General features: G+C 35.1%; 1 protein-coding gene across 1 annotated transcript in view; it reads right to left on the reverse strand.

Annotated features, from left to right (window-relative positions):
* The window catches only part of LOC129265276 (cytoplasmic dynein 1 heavy chain 1-like), an 80282-nt gene that overhangs the window by 9368 nt on the left and 49845 nt on the right, over nucleotides 1-21069 (reverse strand). Inside the window, exons 58-80 of the mRNA XM_064102507.1 lie at nucleotides 20655-20846; nucleotides 19970-20149; nucleotides 19263-19416; nucleotides 16739-16934; nucleotides 15802-15916; nucleotides 14536-14751; nucleotides 12309-12548; nucleotides 11453-11637; nucleotides 10932-11001; nucleotides 10195-10341; nucleotides 9742-9831; nucleotides 9130-9190; nucleotides 8896-8983; nucleotides 8226-8391; nucleotides 7528-7662; nucleotides 6949-7043; nucleotides 6264-6438; nucleotides 3856-3931; nucleotides 3302-3462; nucleotides 2654-2765; nucleotides 2106-2166; nucleotides 1153-1276; nucleotides 378-491 (exon numbers count right to left, since the gene is read on the reverse strand). Of these exons, the coding sequence (XP_063958577.1) occupies nucleotides 378-491; nucleotides 1153-1276; nucleotides 2106-2166; nucleotides 2654-2765; nucleotides 3302-3462; nucleotides 3856-3931; nucleotides 6264-6438; nucleotides 6949-7043; nucleotides 7528-7662; nucleotides 8226-8391; nucleotides 8896-8983; nucleotides 9130-9190; nucleotides 9742-9831; nucleotides 10195-10341; nucleotides 10932-11001; nucleotides 11453-11637; nucleotides 12309-12548; nucleotides 14536-14751; nucleotides 15802-15916; nucleotides 16739-16934; nucleotides 19263-19416; nucleotides 19970-20149; nucleotides 20655-20846 (3153 nt within the window). The remainder of the gene's footprint in view (nucleotides 1-377; nucleotides 492-1152; nucleotides 1277-2105; nucleotides 2167-2653; nucleotides 2766-3301; nucleotides 3463-3855; nucleotides 3932-6263; nucleotides 6439-6948; nucleotides 7044-7527; nucleotides 7663-8225; nucleotides 8392-8895; nucleotides 8984-9129; nucleotides 9191-9741; nucleotides 9832-10194; nucleotides 10342-10931; nucleotides 11002-11452; nucleotides 11638-12308; nucleotides 12549-14535; nucleotides 14752-15801; nucleotides 15917-16738; nucleotides 16935-19262; nucleotides 19417-19969; nucleotides 20150-20654; nucleotides 20847-21069) is intronic.

Raw genomic sequence — 21069 nt, forward strand, 5'->3', positions numbered from 1 at the left:
AAATAACATTCAGAACTAACACATGGATCTGGGTCTTGTTTCACAAGATCTATTACAATAAAAAATTTGCAATAACATTCTATAGCTACTTTGTCCATTTGGTGTTACAACAAGACTTCATGAAATAAGACCCAAGTAGTAATGAGAGTGCTTTATTACATTTTGTTTTTATTTCCTTTTGACCTATAAAACAAGACATCAATGAGTCTCACTCCAAAGACAAGATTGAAACAGATCAAATGATTTGACTGTAAACTGTGTGCACTAAAAACATCATACTTTCAAAGATTATATTTTTCTCAGGAAAATTTTATACTTTGTTCTAGAATAATCCTTTAATACTACATTTTAATTTCATTAATTCATCAAAGCACTACCTTGTTCATGCGAGAGACTGGAACAGTGCTGAATGTCCTCAGGAGATTAGCCTTCACTCCAGGAGGTGGCTCAAAGACAAAGATACGTCCAGCACGAAGGAGGTTGACAGGTACCTGTAAGACAAACATATTAGAGTTACACATAATGATCACTTTTGTACACCTTATTAAATCTAGATTTCTAGTCCATGGTTCCCACAGTTTATGTAATATCTTATCATACTTATATTATACTTATCTTATCTTAACATACTAGTACTTTATTCTATCATGAAAAAGCACTCTGTTCAGACAAATAGGTTAAGACAATTGTCTCAACTCATTGTCTACTGGAACAGAGTGGTCATTATACAAAGCCTATGGGAGTTCCAGGATTCAGGAAACAATGTGCTAAAATACAGGTGAATCTACCTAGGCCAAAACTCTTGATACCATGGAAATCTATTTGAATTAGGTGGAATTCTTCTTAGAAGAAGCACGTGACACATGTTTTGCACAATCTGGGCCGAAAATTGTACCAACCTGGGCGATTATTTGTCTTACGGAAGGTAACCTCGTGCAGACTCATAATCTAAGAACAACCTTCGGCACAACCTGAAAGAAGATTCTTTTTCCATTATTAAAAAAAAAAAAAAAACGATCCAACAATCTTATGATTTACAATAGCGATAAAAATATACAGAATATTGTGTTGAGTAAATATTAATACCGGCATACTGGAAATGATGATGAGTAAAGGATATTAGTAAACTGATGATGATGATGAGTAGCCTACCTTGGGAGTGATCTCCATGGTGAGGAAGAGACGGAAGTTAGGATGAGGTGAGAGACTGTGAAGCTTCTTCTCTAGTTGGACCAGCCATTGAGGAGCAAGGTGCACATTCTTCAACATCACCCATCTAAAAATCACAAACATAGTATTTAATAGGTGGGATTCTTGAAATGAGATTATTATGGCTCTGGGAACTGGAAGCAATTTTAATGATATGAACTCAAGTTGTTTTAAACAAGTTCTCGTTGTTCTGGATAAGCATTCTTCACAAATATATCTCGGTCACATTTGCTTAACGGCGGCCGTACGGCAAGTCGAAAACAGCCGTTTTTACATTTTTGCACCAGCTACATATACATGTAGGTGGTTTGAAAACAAAAATGAAGAAAACGGCTGTTTTCGACTCGCCGTACGGCCGCCGTAGAGCAAATGTGACCGAGGTATTATCCATCTATCAAGCACAAACATTTTTTTTTATTTAGTTCGTTATTGGAAATGGCAGCAATTTTTATTATAAAATCTAAAGTTTCTTAATAAAAAAATTCTGGATAAGAATTTGTCAGCATCATCCATCAATCACTCACAACATCTATCAACTATAAACCATATTCAATAGGTTTTTGATTGGGTTTTACTCACTGAGATTTCTATATGTTGGTTCTGGAGAATGGCAGAAATTTTTATACATACTACAACCTCAGGTTTTATAAATGAGTTTTCCCTGCCCTGGGATAAGCAATCTTCTAAAATATCTCTATGTCTTAATTATGACAAAACATTTCAACTTCTTCACAAGAAATACAATCAGTGTAATGAGTTTATACTTCTTGTAATACTAATATATTTGGAGAATTGTAGGAGTTGGCATAAAGCAATGTACGATATGACTGAGATATCATGGTGAATATCTGCTTATATCAACATGCTGTGTAATTATTTCCAAATATAAGACTTACTTTCCAGTCTTGGTTGAAGAGTTGATGACCTTCTCAGCCTGACTGAATCCCTCTGCAGATCCTGTTTATATAACACATCATATCATACCATTACATCCACAGAATAGAGGGTAGAATAGGTTACCTATTTTGTATTTCAAATACATGACATATCAATGACCATATAAGAATTAAGTTTAGTTCTGGTCATAAGATTGATTTGTGGAAGAAGCTTTTCGCAAAGAGATTGGGAAATGTTAGGTATTGGTGTATGAGAGATGATTTGGAAACACAGATATACATACATGGGACTACACATATGTGTTCAGTCAAACACTTCTGCTGTCTGATTGTCATGTTTTAATTTTGGGGACTCCAAAGATCCAAGCATTGGAAGTGGGCCTTTTAATAATTATATTCTTTCTAAACACATGAAAATAATTTGTAAATTCACAGAAAATCTTTCTATCTTCCCTTCATATTTTCCATTCCCTTGAAAGGATTGAATCAAGTCAGAAGGATAGAAAATCCCCCCCCCCCCCATGAAGAGTTCAGAGATATAAACTCACCAATGGCAATGGAAGAGATGGTCTTGTTGAGCTCAGCAGCCATATCATCTACACGCCAGCTTGCATCGTAACCAGGTACTGAGCACATCAACACGGGGGTATTACTCTTCAGCTGTTTATCACACAAACATAATAATAATCAACTTTTAGTTAGCACTTAACACATCGGAACAATGCCTCACAGCACTTTACACATATATTATGATCACAGGTCATCGGAATGACAATTATGGTTTGTTACACTTGAAAAATGCTGATTCATGATTCAATACAAATAGTTGCTTCACTCTTTCATAAAATAAGTCCATCTCACAAAGCTTAATATAGAAGCTAAAATTGTTAGTTCAATTCATGACTTACAACTGTTCCTAATTTGCTAAGATATTTATAAGTTTAATTCATGACATAACAATGTTTCTAATTTGCCAAGTTACTTTTATTTCCGATCTATCAATGTTCCTAGTACTAAATGCAGGAGACTAAACTCTATAAGTCCTTACATCAGACCGAATGAGATTGCTATCTGATACATTCTTTAAAAAAACAAGTACAAATTTTATAGCCACATATGATGTTGTTTTAATTTCCTTTTTTTTAATCTAACTGCAGTCAGATCAAACGCTGAGATAGATGAGAAGACTTGCTTACCTCAGACTCTACGACATTGGCCAAGTCCATTTCCACCTCGGCAGCATGTAGGAAATGTTCTCCAAACACGGCATTGACAAAGAGCTGCATGGATGCAAGCAGTCTGTCAGGTCGGAAGGCTTGTAGCAGCAGCAAATGATGGAGCGATTTACCAATACCAGCTAATAAAAGAAGAGGATCGGGAAATTGTGTTTAAAATAAAGCTACAAAGTAACAATATCAAATCAAATGTTCATTCTTCATCATATTTTACTTCAGAATGTCCATGTGACAATAAATCGGTACACTTTCTATATATTCTTTTGGGGTGTCATAACAACATTGAAATCTAATGAATTAGGAACCACTTCAAAAACTACAAAAATGAAAAAATAAGAATTTGATATTTATATCAAGTTGGTTTCTTATTCAATAAAAAAAAAAGAACTGAACAAATCCCTGTATCAGAAAACAGGCCTGGTGAAAGACTATTCTATGTTTATATTCATCATGATGTTCTACAAATCCTTTAAATTACAATTAGAAGGTGTTGCTTTCTGCCACTCTATACTTACTGAATGGGGTGGCCTCCTTCCAGCATTGAGGGACTGAATGTTCAGGATTCTGGGAGTTCAACCACTTGGCAAAATCCTGCAAGAAATAATCAAACCAACAAAACTATGATTAAGATGATGAAATTTAGAACTTCCTTCTTTATAAGATTATTATTATGATGATGATGATGATAACGATAATGATGAATATGATGATGTCGATGATAAAGTCAAGGATGATGATGAAGTCGAGGATGATGATGACAACGATGATGATAATGATGATGAGGATGATGATAATGATGATGGTTATGATGATGATGATGATGATGAAGTCAAGGATTATGATGAAGTCAAGGATGATGATGATAATGTTAATGATGATATTTGATGATGATAATGATGATGATAATGATGGTGATGTGATATTGATGATGATGATGATAATGATAATGATGTTGATGATGATGACGTCAAGGATGATGATGAAGTTGAGGATGATATTTGATGATGATAATGATGATGATGATAATGATGATGGTGATTTGATATTGACGATGATTTTGATGATGATCATAATGTGGATGATGATGATGTTGATGATGATACTAATGATGTTAATGATGATAATAATGACAATAAAATTCCAACATATACAGTGCTCTCATCCACTCAGCAGAACAAGGCAATGATTATTTTTAATACCCTGGCTGTAACCCGGCTATTATCCCAGCGCGCAAGCATTTCAAAGAATTAATATTCTCAACAGGTACCCATGTTCTAGACCTGGGTCGAACACAGCACAATGCAGAAATCTGTTTTTGCTAATGTTTCATCTTAAAATGTATCATAATTCATGCTATTCTTCTGCAGTCCCCTTTATATCTATTACTAAATTCATTGATCACCTTTTCCTTAATTCATCATCATAAGGCTTGCAGACATCTATATCTAAAAGTACTATACAACTACATCAAGGCAAACTTACTTTAAGCCACTAAAACCTGCAGTATATTTTATAAAATGCTAAACTATAGCCCAATCCCTCTTACTCATCCATTCCTTGATGAAACATTGAGGGATTATTTCATATTCCTGCTCAAGCAAAATTTCCACCACCAATAGTTCTACACCCAACACCACTACTGCCATCCTACTTCTGTTTCCTTCCTTCTGCTATAAATGCACCATCATCATCTACAAATGCTTCTACGCAACATAATTGCTGCTAAAGAGGGGCTTCCACAATTAACTTGTGCAGCTCTTTGCAATCACATGTTTACAATATATTTTAACATGATTGCAAACATCGCAAATCGTTGACGGCCAACCATGAAACCCCTCCCCACAATGTCCATCATAAGGCACAAGAGATGCCCATTACGCTAAGCCACCAGCATCATAACTAACAATAGTTTGATAAATAATTTGATGCATATTTTCATTCACAATATAATTGTTAGGCTTCTACCATCATAGGCTGAAATAGAAAAGTGGATGAAATTGTATCTCATCACAGAGGTTTGAACAGAAAAATCATTTTGAAAGTTACAAACTTGAAAGGCTACTATTATCTACATCTACATGTAAGCTCATCGAATGCGAATGAAATATAAGAAATGTAATGAAACATTCTGCAGCGAGTTCTAAGCTAATCTGGAGTAAGTTGTTTATTGTGTGAACTGACCGCATAACTACATTCGCCAAACATGGAACCAGGCTGTGAGGATTCATGACAAATAAACAAATCAAAATAATAAAATAAGATAATACAATTAAATAAGAACATTAAATAACAGAATAACACAAATATATTTGCACACATATATTTTGAGAGAAAGATACACTACAGTTGAAGCTTTTCAATCAAAGTTCCGGAAAAAAGTAAATATAATCTATAGAGATATCTGGGTATTGCAGTATAATTCATATACATTAAATATATTAATAATGCAAGAACTGGAAATTAAGAATACTACAGGTATTGGGCAGCAATTATATAATGCAAACTATATGTGTCTGAAATAAAGTAATAATAGCATTTGGCAGTTTCATAATTTTTCTTGTACATTATATATATATATCTTGCAGCATAGTCTGAAAAAATGTCAATTTAATGGGTGTAGAGTGAAAACGTTCAGAGGCCGACAGAGAAAGTATTTAATAAAGGAAAATCATATATAGTTGGTTAAAGGAAGCTGAAGTCACAAGATAATAAGACCAAGTTTGGTTGTTACATATAAAGACATATATTGCATGGTTCATAATCAAAATTCATATTAATGCAACCTGTTTTCATAGATGATGGAAATTTGTCAGTGTTCTCAGTTGTAAGTAAGTGTATAAAAAAGTTCTATTTGCAGATAATAACAACACAGGCCAAACAAAAACAAGACGATACAGAGTATAAAGGAAGCCACTAAACTTACACTTCTAGATGAAACAAAATCTGGCAGGCCTTCAAATGTAGGTAGCTTAGCAAGTCTCATCATAGAGTCTGATTGGTCATTGGTGAGACCCTCTATCTTAGGTACAGGTGTAGAACGGAGGGTTTGGTCCGACCCTCGGAGGAAGTGCTCAAACTCCTGATTGTAATCCCTCTCACTGGGGGAAAATATTTGAACAAAAATTACTCATGACAGATTTCAAATAGGAAAATGGATGAGTTTTGTTCAATCAGCTTTTTAGCACGGAATACATGTAAAATAATTTCTTTAAATAAACATTATTATATTTGACATAAAACACAGGATACCAGTAGTCCTAAAGAATGCACTGTGAAGTATTACAAATTATTATCACTAAACCATTGTAAAATACAGTTTAATCTGGTATGTGCAAAGGAAATATGCACAAGGAGTCCTAATCTAACTTAAAGTTTACACTCCTTTTAAGGACTTCTCCTCAACTCAATATAATATAACTATTCTCTCTCACATATATCTTTCATGCCTTTCTATTTCCACTCAATCTCTTTCGCCTTCATTTCTCATCAACTCCTCTTCATTCCACCAAATAAGAGTCCTTTCCATGAATCATCAGATGGTGAACCACAAGCCTCCACTACACATCATCTATACCACCATGCAAACCTTATCTTGGTGTAACAATTACCTCTGCATTCCTCTGATGTGGATTCTACAAAGGACCACAGCAAACACAAGGTGATCCTGATGCAGCATACCACGGGCTACACGATTGTAGGAGATCTGTTGATATCAACATCCAGACTCATTACCAATTAATGCACACAAACTATTATTCATTCTGTGTTTTTGATTTAGATGAAATTTTACTTCAATATCTAATGACCTTTTAATAGTAATAAAAATATATATATTTGTCTTTCACCTGTACCAGTTTCTAAAATCACACAAAAGTTGTACAAAAACAAATCACCATTCAAATGAAATAAAATATATCATAAAATCAAAACATGATGATAAAATAAACACTATCATTTCATTCAAGATTATTTTTATATCGAATTGGAATTGTGTATATTTTTCAATTGGATAAAACTTTACTCTTTGATATCTAACCTAACATAAATTAAGGAGCACAGTAATTATGTAGAATAGATATGACATGTAAATTCCTAAGAATGTGCCATGATCCATTAAAGTTTAAATTCTAAGGGGAAACTAATCAGAAATAAGATCATGATTTCTAAGGGCAGACAGCTGGTTTTACCTGGAAGAGATCCTTGATGATGATAGATAGTCTAGCAGAGTAATCAGTGACCCCTTGAAGACGAGGATTCTCACACAGTACAGAGTGGAAGATGTCTAGGAAGAACTTCAGTGAGTACTGGTACAAGAAGTGCACCTGAGCATAAGATCAAACAAATAATTGATTTCACTTATGTCTTTGTACAGACATGGTCAAGAAATTTCATGATATAGAGCAAGTGTTCAAAGCAGTATTAGACCCTCCAATTAATAGTATATCACTGTCTTTTCTAGCATGGATAATCTAGCAGACTGGGACAAGAAAAGCAGCTGAGCATAAGATCAAATTCAAAGCAAATTATTTAATTTCGTGATGTTGTTTTATGGAATGGCCAAGTTCTGATCATTTGTAAATAATAAGGTCTGTATAAAGCATTGGTAAAAGGTCAGTAATGTTAATTATACTAAAGCATCATCTAACATTCCAATATAAAAAAAGTGTAGAAGTCACTCAATATTTTTTTTTGGCACCTGAACAAAATAAATTTTCACGCAAATTCAGAAAATTTATCCAATAGAACAAATATTTACTTCATATTATGATCACTGTTTTGGGCATCTAGTAATGAATCTTAATAGCAATATTTGCTATTTCATTTGGTAAGCAGTTCTCAAGACAGAATACCAGCCTGATCTATATACTTGAGATTAAGATCTTACCAGGTTGAGTGCTTCCAGGGTGAAGTAGATACTACTACATGACTGTGCCAGCGAGAGGTATTGTTGAGATACCATCTCAACCTCAGCCATGATCTGGTCTGTCTCCTCTACCTTACGGGTTACCTCTGCTGCTTCTTTCTTCAGTGTCTCCAGTGTAGTAATGATGCTAACAAACAAAAAAAAACGTGGAAATACAGATAAATTTGATTGAGTCTATCTTCCACAAGTCAAATATTAGACATGGTCAAAGCAATGTTTTAGACTGGGTCATGCAAAATGTGTAGTATGTACTTCCTCTTGGTCAAATTTTTCCTACCTATTAATTTGAAAAGTTTTTGTGATCCAAAAAGATTTGACTTTAGCAAAATGACCTGTAACTTGATGTATGAAGAACTCTACCATAGGGGTAATGTGATGTTGAATTCATTTTACAATCATTTGATGAATGCTTTCAGCTTTTATAGAAAAAAGAAATTTCTTTCAGTTTATAAGGATAGCAATCATTTTAATTTAGAAGCAGTAGAATTCGAGAGTTTAGATGTAAATGATGCTGCTTGCAGGTTGCAGATTTATTTAGTGAAAACTATTGTTACAATGTCACATAACAAAACGAAACAAAAACATAGACGATTGGCTTAGTTTGGTTAATCTGACATAAGCTTAAACCTACCTGTCTGAATCTAAGATTCTTCCCTTGGCATCATTGAGAGCTTGGAGGAGAGATTTCTCAAGATGACGCAGACGAAGATGGAATTCACCTGGGAAATGAAAATAACGATAATGCACAGAGGCTATATAGACCATTTGAATTTCAACAGAATTAGAATTTGAATTTATAAATGAAATGACATAGTAAATTAATAAATCTAATGCACGGTATCTAAAGAAATAATGTGTATTTTACCTTGAAGCTTGAGAAGATCGGATCTCTTTTCATCTACATCAGGACGCTCTGCTTTCAGTACCTAACAGGGACGAAAATATGATTACATACTAACTCTTGGTGTGACAGATGAATTGTAGTAAAATAGGATTTGTATTTATCTTTTAATACTAATTGGTGACAGTATGAAAGGAGTGGCACATAACAGCAACGCTGTATGTACAGCACAATTTATCTACACATTTGACACAAAAAATGTCTGGGATCTACAATACTTTTTTCAATCATTAGAAAAAGAGTTTAGTAAATCATCACTTTAATCAAACCAATTGCATCTTGCAACCAATGTTAACTATATATCAACCCTATGAGAATGAGAGAATGCAATAGCAGAACTGCCAACCTGAACATGAACAATTCAGTATTTCAAAAACTGAAAATCGCTATCTTGGTGAGGAAATCAATATTTTCAAAGAAATACCATAGGACAACTCATAAAACTTAAACATTAGAAATCAGAGTTTTCTCAGAAACCATCAGTATTCTTCTCATTTTTCAGTACTATACTGATAATCAAGTTTTACTTTGCAGCTCTGCAATAGTTGATGACTTAGATGGTATAAAGCAACTTACCTCATTGAGGCACTGACTCTGAAGACTGCTACGGGTCACAGTGAAGTTGACAAAGGTCACACGAGAGCAGATGTCTGGTGGGAACTCGACCTGGATGTCACATAAAAAGAGCCAAGTAAACTTACAATTACAATGAACAAATTATGACAAAAAACATTTGAAAAGGGTAACTGCAATACTTATTGATTGAAATTTTTTCTGCCAAAGAAACCCATTTTTATTTCACACCCTCTGTACCATAACTACTTTTAGACAATAAGCAAATAGTAATGACTGATAAGTGACAGATATCTTTGTGGGAATTTACCAAAACTTAAGAGGGTATAAAAACATTTTATAAAAAAAAGAAGTTATTTTTCCTGCCAACTATTATAAGCTACTGAGATCCTTGCATCTGATTGGCTCATTACAAGTTTGTTAGGTTTTGATTGATTGATGTAAAGAGAAACTTACCGTTGGATCTCTGGTTGAGAGGAAGATCATGAATGATGGTGAGAGATCAATGTCCTGATCACCTAGACTGATGAGAACACGCCCACCAGTACGACGTACTTCACGATTCAGTACAGGGTTCAAGATGGGATCATAGTTCTCAACATCCTGAAAAATAAATCATCAAAATGGAAGTATAATGTTGTGATATACAAAACGAATCATTGTCCCAATACCTATAATCGTTTTCAAAGTGCCGATCAAAGAAAACAGAAATATCATTAAAATAGTTTCATAATATTGTGAAATACAGAACTGACATCCCAATAGTTTTTAACATGCTGATAAAAAAAATTGAAATATCATCAGAATAATTAACAATATTGTGGTATACATACAGAACTGCCATTCACACATGATAGAGCAGATGTACATTACATTATGAGGCAAGGTTATGGATTAATAAGCATTTTGTGTATTCTTGCATTGCAGATTACCAGACTTGGTATTCCCTAATAAGATTACATTATGAAATACATGTGTATAACAGAACATTTGACCTGTACTGGCAGAATCAAATGTCAACCTCTTATTCAATTATTTGTTTTTTTTAATAAATATTTTCAAATGGTATTCGAAAGTTCTTATGTTATTTCTCATCTATAATATTTAGATGAAATTAAAGCACAGCATACTCATGACACATTAGCGACTAAATAAATAGTAGTAATGAATAGGATTAAAGGGAATGGACTAACCTGAACCAGCAATGGGTTTCCAAACCTGAGAGAGCTCTCCAAGTTCTTGCGGAAGGCATCATCCAAGAAACTGCAATGCAGGAGGTATATAAGAGAAAGAGGGAGTCATGTCTCATTCCAATATGTTCTACATGTATTATGTATTCCTAAAATGTTGGATACATTTAAAGAAACTTCATACCATCATAACAAAATTAAAGGTATTACAAAAATACAACTGGATTTTAAATTCATTCAGTTTCAAAACATAAATACATGATTTCTAGGACCAAAACTGACCCTGTTTATAATTATCATAACATACCCATAGATTAATTAATATTAATAATCAAAGAAATTAGTGAACACCTAAAACAGAAATATTAATATATAAAACAAGACCACTTTAATGATAAACAGTTTAATTTAAATTTCCTCAGACTATTTCCAGCTCCACAAGATAATAAAGTGCTTTTGTTGAGTTTAAAAGAAACAAACAAAAAAATATTTAGTTCTACGATCTTTGAGATAATTAATCCTACCTGGTCTTTGTGATCTTCTTCTCTCTGTATTCATTCATGATGAACTCTGTAGCCTGTCCCGATGGGTCAATGATCAATGGGTATCTATTGAATCTCTTCAACATGATGGCATTCTCAGTACACAGATCATCCGAAGGTAGGGAACTAGCATGCCAGTGCAGACGCTCATCAGCATTGGATAGATACTACCATGAAAACAGAATAAGAAGATTTGAAATTATTTGGAAAGTAAAAACATGATATACACCAATAACAATAATAATTATATTAGTTTTTCATATTTTCATTTAACATTGCTATGCGCTCCCAAATTACCCTGTATACAATGCACAAGCATTTCAAGGAATTATGTCTTGTGAAATAACCCATTTACCTCACCTGGGTTGAGTGTGGCAAATGAAGATTAATATATTGCCAAATGACATTAGTGCCTCAGCAGGGATTCAAACCTAGAACCTTTTGGCTACAAGTCCAGAGAAGTATACAATGGACCACAACACCTCTACTACAATGACCCTATGGGAAAATCAGCCATGAACGCTGATTTAAATTTAAATTTAATCAATGAGACAACAAAGAAATTATGCTTCACAATTGTATTTTAGCTTAAACCAAAAAGAATCATCTGAAATTGTTTTGAAGAATATGTTTCCAATGTGTGCTACCTCTTAGGGGATTCTCAAATATGTGACTATCTGCAGTCAAAAACTTTGATCAAATTTTGAAGAACATGCACCTGACAGCATTCTATGATGGGAGATGAATACCACACTTTCTCTTCTTTTGATTTCAGCTTTTCTAAAGAGGGTATTTTTCTTTAACATATGGCAAAAAATTACCAAACCTCGTTACTTACCTCGACCCTGGCAATGTCATGCCTGAACTTGATGCGAGCCTTCTGAAGATGGCCGGCCCAGCTGTTGAAGAGATTCTGTCTCATCATCTGATCGAAGTAACCAGCGTAAGCCATGAAAGCTGATGAAAGCAGGACATCACCCAAGATGGTGGACATCTGCATCTTGAACGATTCACTACCGGCCTCCCAACGTTCTCCTTCAACAGAAAGACTGCGCAACAGGGCTGTACTACGGTCAACCTGAAAGATAAAATAATCCATACATTATTATACAAATAATGCATGTAAGTGCATGCATGCAGGGCCAAATAAAGAACGAGCCAATGGATATACCGAGTTGCCCCGAATGCTAGATTTGATCTAAATTCTAGATAATTCTAGATAATTCCAGTTATGATGGTAATTCAACACTCTTGTGAGACTCAACTATTGCTAACATCCCATGACCTTGCTGAAGGGTACAAGAGTAAAAAGCAAGTTGATATGATTATGCTGGACTTTAGCAAAGCCTTTGACAAGGTCCCACATAACCGCCTCATCCTGAAGTTGAGACATTATGGGATCCAAGATCGCAACCTCAAGTGGATACAGAGCTTTTTAACTGATCGTGAGCAGTCGGTAGTTCTTGAAGGCGTAACATCTAAAGCATGTATCGTTGCATCGGGCGTCCCCCAGGGGACTGTCCTCGGCCCCACACTCTTTCTGCTGTATGTTAATGATCTTCCCCAACAAGTTTCATCAGCAACCCGGCTCTTTGCCGACGATTGCATGTTGTATCGAGAAATCTCAAGCAGTTATGATGCTCGGATGTTACAGAAAGATCTTGATGCTCTCCAGAAGTGGGAAAACACCTGGCTAATGTCATTCAACCCTGGAAAATGCTTTGTTCTGAGGTACTGCCCTTCTCGGTCTTCAGTGAACTACAGTTACTACATCCACAACACTGCTCTTCAATTTTGCAAGAGTGGAAAATATCTCGGAACTACCCTATCCAACGACTTCAAATGGTCAACCCATATCTCAATGATCTGCAAGAAAGCTACCCAACAACTAGGCTTTGTCAGGCGTAATACAAGGTTTCTACCCCAATCATTCAGAGAGGCAGCATACAAGTCCCTTATACGCCCTCACTTAGAGTACTGCTGCAGTGTTTGGGATCCTCACTCTATCATGGACACACAGAATTTGGAAAGAATCCAAAGGCAAGCGGCTCGCTATGTCTTAGCTGATTACAGTAGAACCAGCAGCGTAACCAGCATGCTCACCAAGCTGAAGTGGCCTAGTCTGTCTTCTCAACGCACTGTAAGCAGACTCAGCATGGTGTATAGGATTGTAAATGACCTTGCTGCAATACCCCAAGACAAATTCTTCTCCTTAAGCACCACTGTCACAAGGAAAAATCACAACAAGTGTTTTCAGACATATCGTCCAAGAGGCAATATTGACAAATTTGCCTTTGCCCAACGATCTGTACCTGAATGGAATAAACTCCCTTTCCAAATAGTTAATGCAGTCTCGCTTGACAGCTTTCAAAAGCTTCTGCAAAATCACCTTGAAAATATTCCTCACTCCTCCTCATAACGTGCGTCCAAGTTTCAGTTCATCTTCGTGATAGGCTGCAGAGCCCTTTGAAGATTACAGCAGATGATGATGATGATACTCCCATTATGGCCAAAGTTCATTGACCTTTGACCTTGGTCATGTGACCTGAAATGCGCACAGGATGTTCAGTGATACTTCATCACTCTTATGTTCAAGTTTTATGAACTACACCAATATACTTTCAAAGTTATGATGGTAATTCAACAAATACCCCCAATTTGGCCAAAGTTCATTGACCCTAAATGACCTTTGACCTTAATCATGTGACCTGAAACTTGCACAGGATGTTCAGTGATACTTGATTACTATTATGTCCAAGTTTCATGAATCAGATCCATAAACTTTCAACGTTATGATGGTAATTCAAAAACTTAACCTTAGGTTAAGATTTTGATGTTGATTCCCCCAACATGGTCTAAGTTCATTGACCCTAAATGACCTTTGACCTTGGTCATGTGTCGTGAAACTCAGGCAGGATGTTCAGTAATACATGCTTTCTAAGTTATGCTGTCATTTCAAAAACTTAACCTTTGGTTAAGATTTGGTGTTGACGCCGCCGCCGCCGTCAGAAAAGCGGCGCCTATAGTTGCTATGCAGGTGAGACAAAAATGCAGTTGATGATTACCTTGATCTGTACGTTCTCCAGGTCTGTCTTGATTGCTTGAGCCTGGCTGATAAGTTGAGCATACTCTTCCTTGTAATGAGCAATGGAACGTTCTAGATGACTGATCAACTTGTTGACTTCCTCTTGCTTCATCTTGTTACCGTTGGCTTCAACCTCAAGGCGTTCAAGCTCATTCCGAAGAGGCTCCACTCGCTTCAACATCTCGGAGAAATTAATCTGTATACAGCCAAATAAATGAAAATGTTAGGATGGGATAGTGCCTTGAGTCAACATTTCAAATGTTTATTATTTCACATAAAAATAACAGTGCATAACAAAATTCCAGTAATCAACTCCATGAAATAAGACTTTGTTTCAAAAAGAGCTGGATTTCAATCATATTTTACAGAGCAGGCTGCTCTTAATTCTTCATGTTAACTTGGTTTCTATTGTGCGAAGCAAAAATAAAGATGCACAAAATGATCAAGGCATAACAAAGTAAAAGTAGTTCAATTGAGAATTTTCATTTGCCTTTCTGACAAGTCATCAGCTGTCAGACAACCTTTCCTAGGTTGAGATTGGCTGAACAGTACTGGTGTCTGACTGTTACTATGGTAACTGTCAATGCTGTTAACCTTTCATGAAATGGTCCCAAGATGCATTTGTTTAGGCTGTAATTCCACTTCTATGCAGTATAAATCTCAAGTAAAAGTAGTTCAATTGAGAATTTTAATTTGTCTTTCTGACAAGTCATCAGCTGTCAGACAAACTTTCCTAGGTTGAGATTGGCTGAACAGTACTGGTGTCTGACTGTTACTATGGTAACTGTCAATGCTGTTAACCTTTCATGAAATGGTCCCAAGATGCATTTGTTTAGGCTGTAATTCCACTTCTATGCAGTATAAATCTCAAGTAAAAGTAGTTCAATTGAGAATTTTAATTTGTCTTTCTGACAAGTCATCAGCTGTCAGACAAACTTTCCTAGGTTGAGATTGGCTGAACAGTACTGGTGTCTGACTGTTACTATGGTAACTGTCAATGCTGTTAACCTTTCATGAAATGGTCCCAAGATGCATTTGTTTAGGCTGTAATTCCACTTCTATACAGTACAAATCTCACCAAATACACACCTGTAATCTTCTGGGGCCTGTTGCTGAAAGAATTGCAATCAAATGCAACTCCAAAAATCAAATGCAACTTGACTTTCAACCAATGAAATATGTGTATTAGGGACTTGTGATTGATTTTTTTGAAATACAACTCTTTTTACAACAGATCATTTCTTACCTGAGCAATAGCCCACTTGACCAATGGACCACAAGCCACACTAGCCCTGTTGATTTTCTCAAAGTTGTAGTCGGCATTACTCAGATACTTCTGCATCTTGCCTCGGATGTCATCACTGAAAAACAAGGTGAATAGAAAATGAAGACCATGATCGCTGACAATATATAAATGTAGGGATATTCTTTTTCAGACAGGAATTGAAAACTGTAGGCAAACATTTCTGCTGCATATTTTCAATCCATCAGTTTCCTTTTAATTATGGAACAGCAATAATGATAGAAAAACATTTTTTTTATTTTGTAGTGCAAATTACATTATCATCTAATGTCTACGTGCTTCAAAACAAGGCAAAAGCGATTTTGTGTCTCGCCCACTTATGAAAATAACCAGAAATATCGTGATTTGCGAGGGTACGCAACAGAATTGAATCGAAACTTCATTGTGAAATGACTGGGATGGAATAACACTTGTCATAAGAGCCTTGCACGTAAACTTTAATGTTGACCTGAAAATGACCTTTGACCTTACCATGTGACCTCCAACTGCAGCATTAAATGCAGGTCACCTAAGTACATCTACCATCCAAGTTTGGTTGAAAAGTGACTTACGGTTGCAGAGATATGTGTCATAAGGTTTGTGACGGACGGACGACATTTGGATCCCTAAGTCTTGCCTTCACCTCTGGTGGGCGAGACAAAAACTTTGAATATCATTACCCATGAATAGCCAGGAAGCATTTAAAGTGCACAAGCATTTTAAGGAAATTAATTCTTAATTGATCTTATGGACCATACCACCTCAAACATATTTACAATTTCCATTTTCTTCACCATGGTACATTGCCCTGATACACAGAATGCTGCTGAAAGGAATGATTCTTCAAGGTTCAAGGTACACAAACTTGCAAGAAATGGTTATTGGCTTATAGTCAACTTACGAGATGTCATCGGTTGAGAAGTTGACGATGGTGCTGATGAAGTTATCCTTGATGACGACCTGTCTGATGGTCTTCCAGTCAGCAGCGGATTCACCAAGGAGGATACAGATGGACTCCAAGGCCAACCGTACCATCTGAGGAGGGTTACCCATGGATCGGATCTCAACCAGGTTCTGCTTCTTGATACCCTTCACAGCTATAGGGTTTAAGGAAAGAGGAATGTATATATCAGTAGAAGATAAGGATGTGGAGTAAAAATAAATTGGATTGATGAACTTTTGAAAAGTCAACAACAATTTTTTTATTGCAATTAGTAATGCTAAATCACAGGAGGAAATGAAGTGGAAATATAGTGAAGTGAATTGCATGTGGCTCGATTATAAAAAAAATCATCAAAAATTATTTATGGTAAAATATCTAAAAGCAATAGCTTGTATGTCATATTATAAAGTGAGGACCTCAACATTCCCAAATTTGAATACTACCCATTCATATACTTATAATCACTGTACTATTGTCATCAAAGAAACTCTCCCCAAATGATAATGAATGATTTCATGGCAAGATATCACTTAAAAGCACTAATAGCTGTGGTATCGATAATTTTAATCCATGTGTTTTAAAAAAGATATCTGCCTTGATTTTGAAACCTCTTGTACATATTTTTAATGTTTCTTTATGTACTGGAAAAATTCCATCAGAATTGAAAATTGCTAAATTTATACCAATACATAAAAAGTATGATATGAATACTATAGGAAATTATAGACCAATATCTGTACTGCCATTTTTTTCTAAAATTCTTGAGAAAATTGTTTATAATCGTCTAGAAATCTTTTTAACGAAACATGCAATATTGAATTCTTGCCAGTATGGTTTTAGAAAAAATGTATCCACTGAAATGGCTCTCATTGATTCTCATAATTATTTAATATGTTCATTGAATAAGAAACTGCATACTGTTGGTTTATTTTTAGATCTAAGCAAAGCGTTTGATGCTATTGATCATACAATTATGTTAAAAAAACTAAAAATATATGGCATACGAGGTACGGTATTAGAATGGTTTAAAGATTATTTAAAAGATCGAACTCAAATAACTTTTTACAGTGGTGTTTTATCAGACCCAAAGAAGGTCAAGTGTGGTGTGCCACAGGGCTCAATTTTGGGGCCGTTATTGTTTTTATTGTACATAAATGATTTGATTAATTGTTCTAATAAACTGAAATTTAATCTTTTTGCTGATGACACCAATATTCTATGTAGTGATGAAAATGTTAACGACTTAAAGAAAACTATGAACAATGAATTACAATACGTCTCACAATGGTTTAATTGTAATAAGTTGTCACTTAACACATCGAAGTCCAGTTTCATTTATTTTAGTTATAAGCAAAATTTAATTACAGATGACTTATCAAATAATTTAATCATCAAAATTAATAATGTTGTCATAAAACGTGTGCAATCTACAAATTTCCTAGGGGTTGTTATTGACCAACATTTAACATGGAATGAACATATCAAATAGAATATCAAGGAATATTGGTGCATCAGCAAACTGTGCCATTTCTTGCCACAGTATATTTTAATTTTACTTTACAACTCAATGATTTTGCCTTATTTTATGCATTGTAACACTGTCTGGGCAAACACATATCCCACCAGGCTCCTTGGAGTGTTCAAATTACAAAAGAAGATTGTTAGAATATGTTGCATGTCTGATTTTAATGCTCCCTCAAAACCACTTATTAAAAAACTTAATTTCCTAAATGTATATCAGTTGAATCAATGTTGTGTAGCATTAATGGTTTTTAAACATAAACAAAATAAAGTGCCAGATAATCTTGCCTCTATGATCAAAGGTAAAATATTGATGCACAGTTATACCACTAGAAATCCTGAAAATTATTATGTTGAAGAATGTAAAAATGCAGCATCTTCCTTTCTTTTAAATTCAAAGGACCTTGCATTTGGAATTCTCTTCCCCGTAACATCAAACAGATCTCATATTTAAATTTCTTTAAGTCCAAGCTGAAAAACTTTCTTTTCAACCATCCAACATCTTAATTTAATTTATCCCATCATATTTCCTAATTATTATATGTTTATTTTATCAGTACAAGTCTTGAATTTTATATTTTACTGTCCATAGGGACTGCCTCGTCAGAACATTTGCTTTGTTCTTTTGCAGCTTCCCATTTCATGTTAATTTTTTATGCATGTACTGTAAATATCCTTATACAATCTTAGCCTTTAAAAAAATCTTACTTGCATCTTACTATGTATCTTTGTTTCTTTATGTATTTTGATATTTTTTATATGCTCAATGTATTTTAATGGACTTGAATAAATAAATGAATGAAATGAAAGATATTTCAGAGCAAAAGCTTATATATCATTTTATAAGTGAGGATCTTTACATTCCCAAGTTTGAATACAACCCATCCATATACTCATTACCATTGTACTATTGTCATCAAAGAAATTCTTCCAACAATTCTAAAAGAAGAATACTACTTACCTTGCTGTGCATCTTTGACAGCTGGTTCTACCTTTGAGAGGTCTGACATGACATCTTTGCGTTTCTCTGCAATGTGTTTGGTCTGTTCAGCTAAAGTGTGCTGAATCTCTTGACTGGTAACCTTCTTCTGCTCAGCTTCTTGTTGATCTTTCACCTGGAAAATCATGAAAAAAATTGATGAGTTCTTGCACCATTTATGCACATTATCCCCAGTATTTTTGTTTCCATTCTCATGTCAAATATTACAAAAAAAACATACAGAACTTATCTAGCCTTTCTCTTTCCTATTCTCTACCCCTCCTCTTTCTACCACTTATTGCCATGTTTTCCATAACTCTTATTTTTTATTTGAAAAACTTCTTATTCCATACATACCAATTCTTCTATGTTTGAGTTTAGTTTACTTCATACCCAATTTCTTAAAGTCAATAAATTCATCTCAGTTGGTAGAGCAGGGGTTTCAGATTCCAGTTACCCGGAGTCGATTCCCACTTGGTGTGCTAGTGCCCTTTGGTAAGTCATTAAAATCCTCATTACCACCAGGTCCCTCTGAGAGGACCTTAAGCCGCCGGTACTCTGGTTGCTTGCTAACAAGCATTCCTGCTTTCTTAGCAATCAGGTAAGAAATCATCACCTTACTATCTTTTCTATTCCAGAAGTAGTTCTGTTAAGAAAGATCATGAATTATCTTCTGCAAGCCTCCTTACCATCTGTTTGAGTTTGGCATTAGCAGCAGCATTCTTGGCCTCCAGCTCCTGGCTCTTGAGTGCAAGGCTCTTCTGGAGCTCCTCCACCTGTTCCACTGTCTCCTTGATCTTCTGGAGACCAACGTTGAGATGGAGCTGTTGCTCCTCCAGGTCCGAACGCTTCTCAGTGTACAACTTAACCTAGAATACAAGGAGACATATACATAAAATGCTGATGTAAATAAAAAGGAACTATAAGATATTGTAAATATATTTGGGGATTCCCCTTTAAAGTGCTTTGCACAGGAACACGTTATCAAACTGAAGACAACGACACATGTCTTCCATTTGAGCAGTGTTTTCTGAACACATTCAAAAGTTGACAGATAACTCTCAATCATTATACAATGTACAAAAAGAAGAAGAAAAAATATTTTTTTATTTTTTATAAAAGAAGAAAATAAGGGGGAAAGTCGGGGGGGGGGGGGAGGAGGAACTGGGGGGAAGGAAAAAGCTAGGATGAATAGAAAGAAGGAAGACACAAAGAAGAGTGTGGAGTAAAATTCTGAATAAAAGAAAAAAAATAATATGCATCAAGTCAACAGTTCCAGAAAATTAGGAGGAAATTCAAAATAACAAAATGGAAGATGTTCCTAAAGACGGAAAGTGCAACAACTGAAAAAGGTACAATACCAAGAATGCTTACATAGTGATTGATGAAGTCCAGGTAATGTCTCGGAGTGATGGCCATGACACGCCCACCTCTCTTCTGGAGTCTCTGATTGGCTTGGTGCAATGTCAGGTGGACAAAGACAAAGGCATTGACGATAGCATCGCGATGGGTCGGCTTCTGGGCCACACCCTCATAGGCTACAGGCAGATAGTCTGGTGGAATGTACTACAAGGGAAAAATAAAGATATGTGCTTGATCATATTGTAAAAAAAATCATATGTCCTGAATAACAAATTAGTGTTTTTGCTGTATGAAGTTTAAGAAATGATGATAATAATAAACAGCATTTAGTATGCTCTCCGTAATTCACTATATCACACCATTTACAAACAATAAGATCAAATAATATAGTGATTACAATAGAAATACCTATATAACAGAGCTAAAG

Source organism: Lytechinus pictus, chromosome 7 (assembly GCF_037042905.1).
Source record: "Lytechinus pictus isolate F3 Inbred chromosome 7, Lp3.0, whole genome shotgun sequence".
Classification (NCBI taxonomy): Eukaryota; Metazoa; Echinodermata; class Echinoidea; order Temnopleuroida; family Toxopneustidae; genus Lytechinus; species Lytechinus pictus.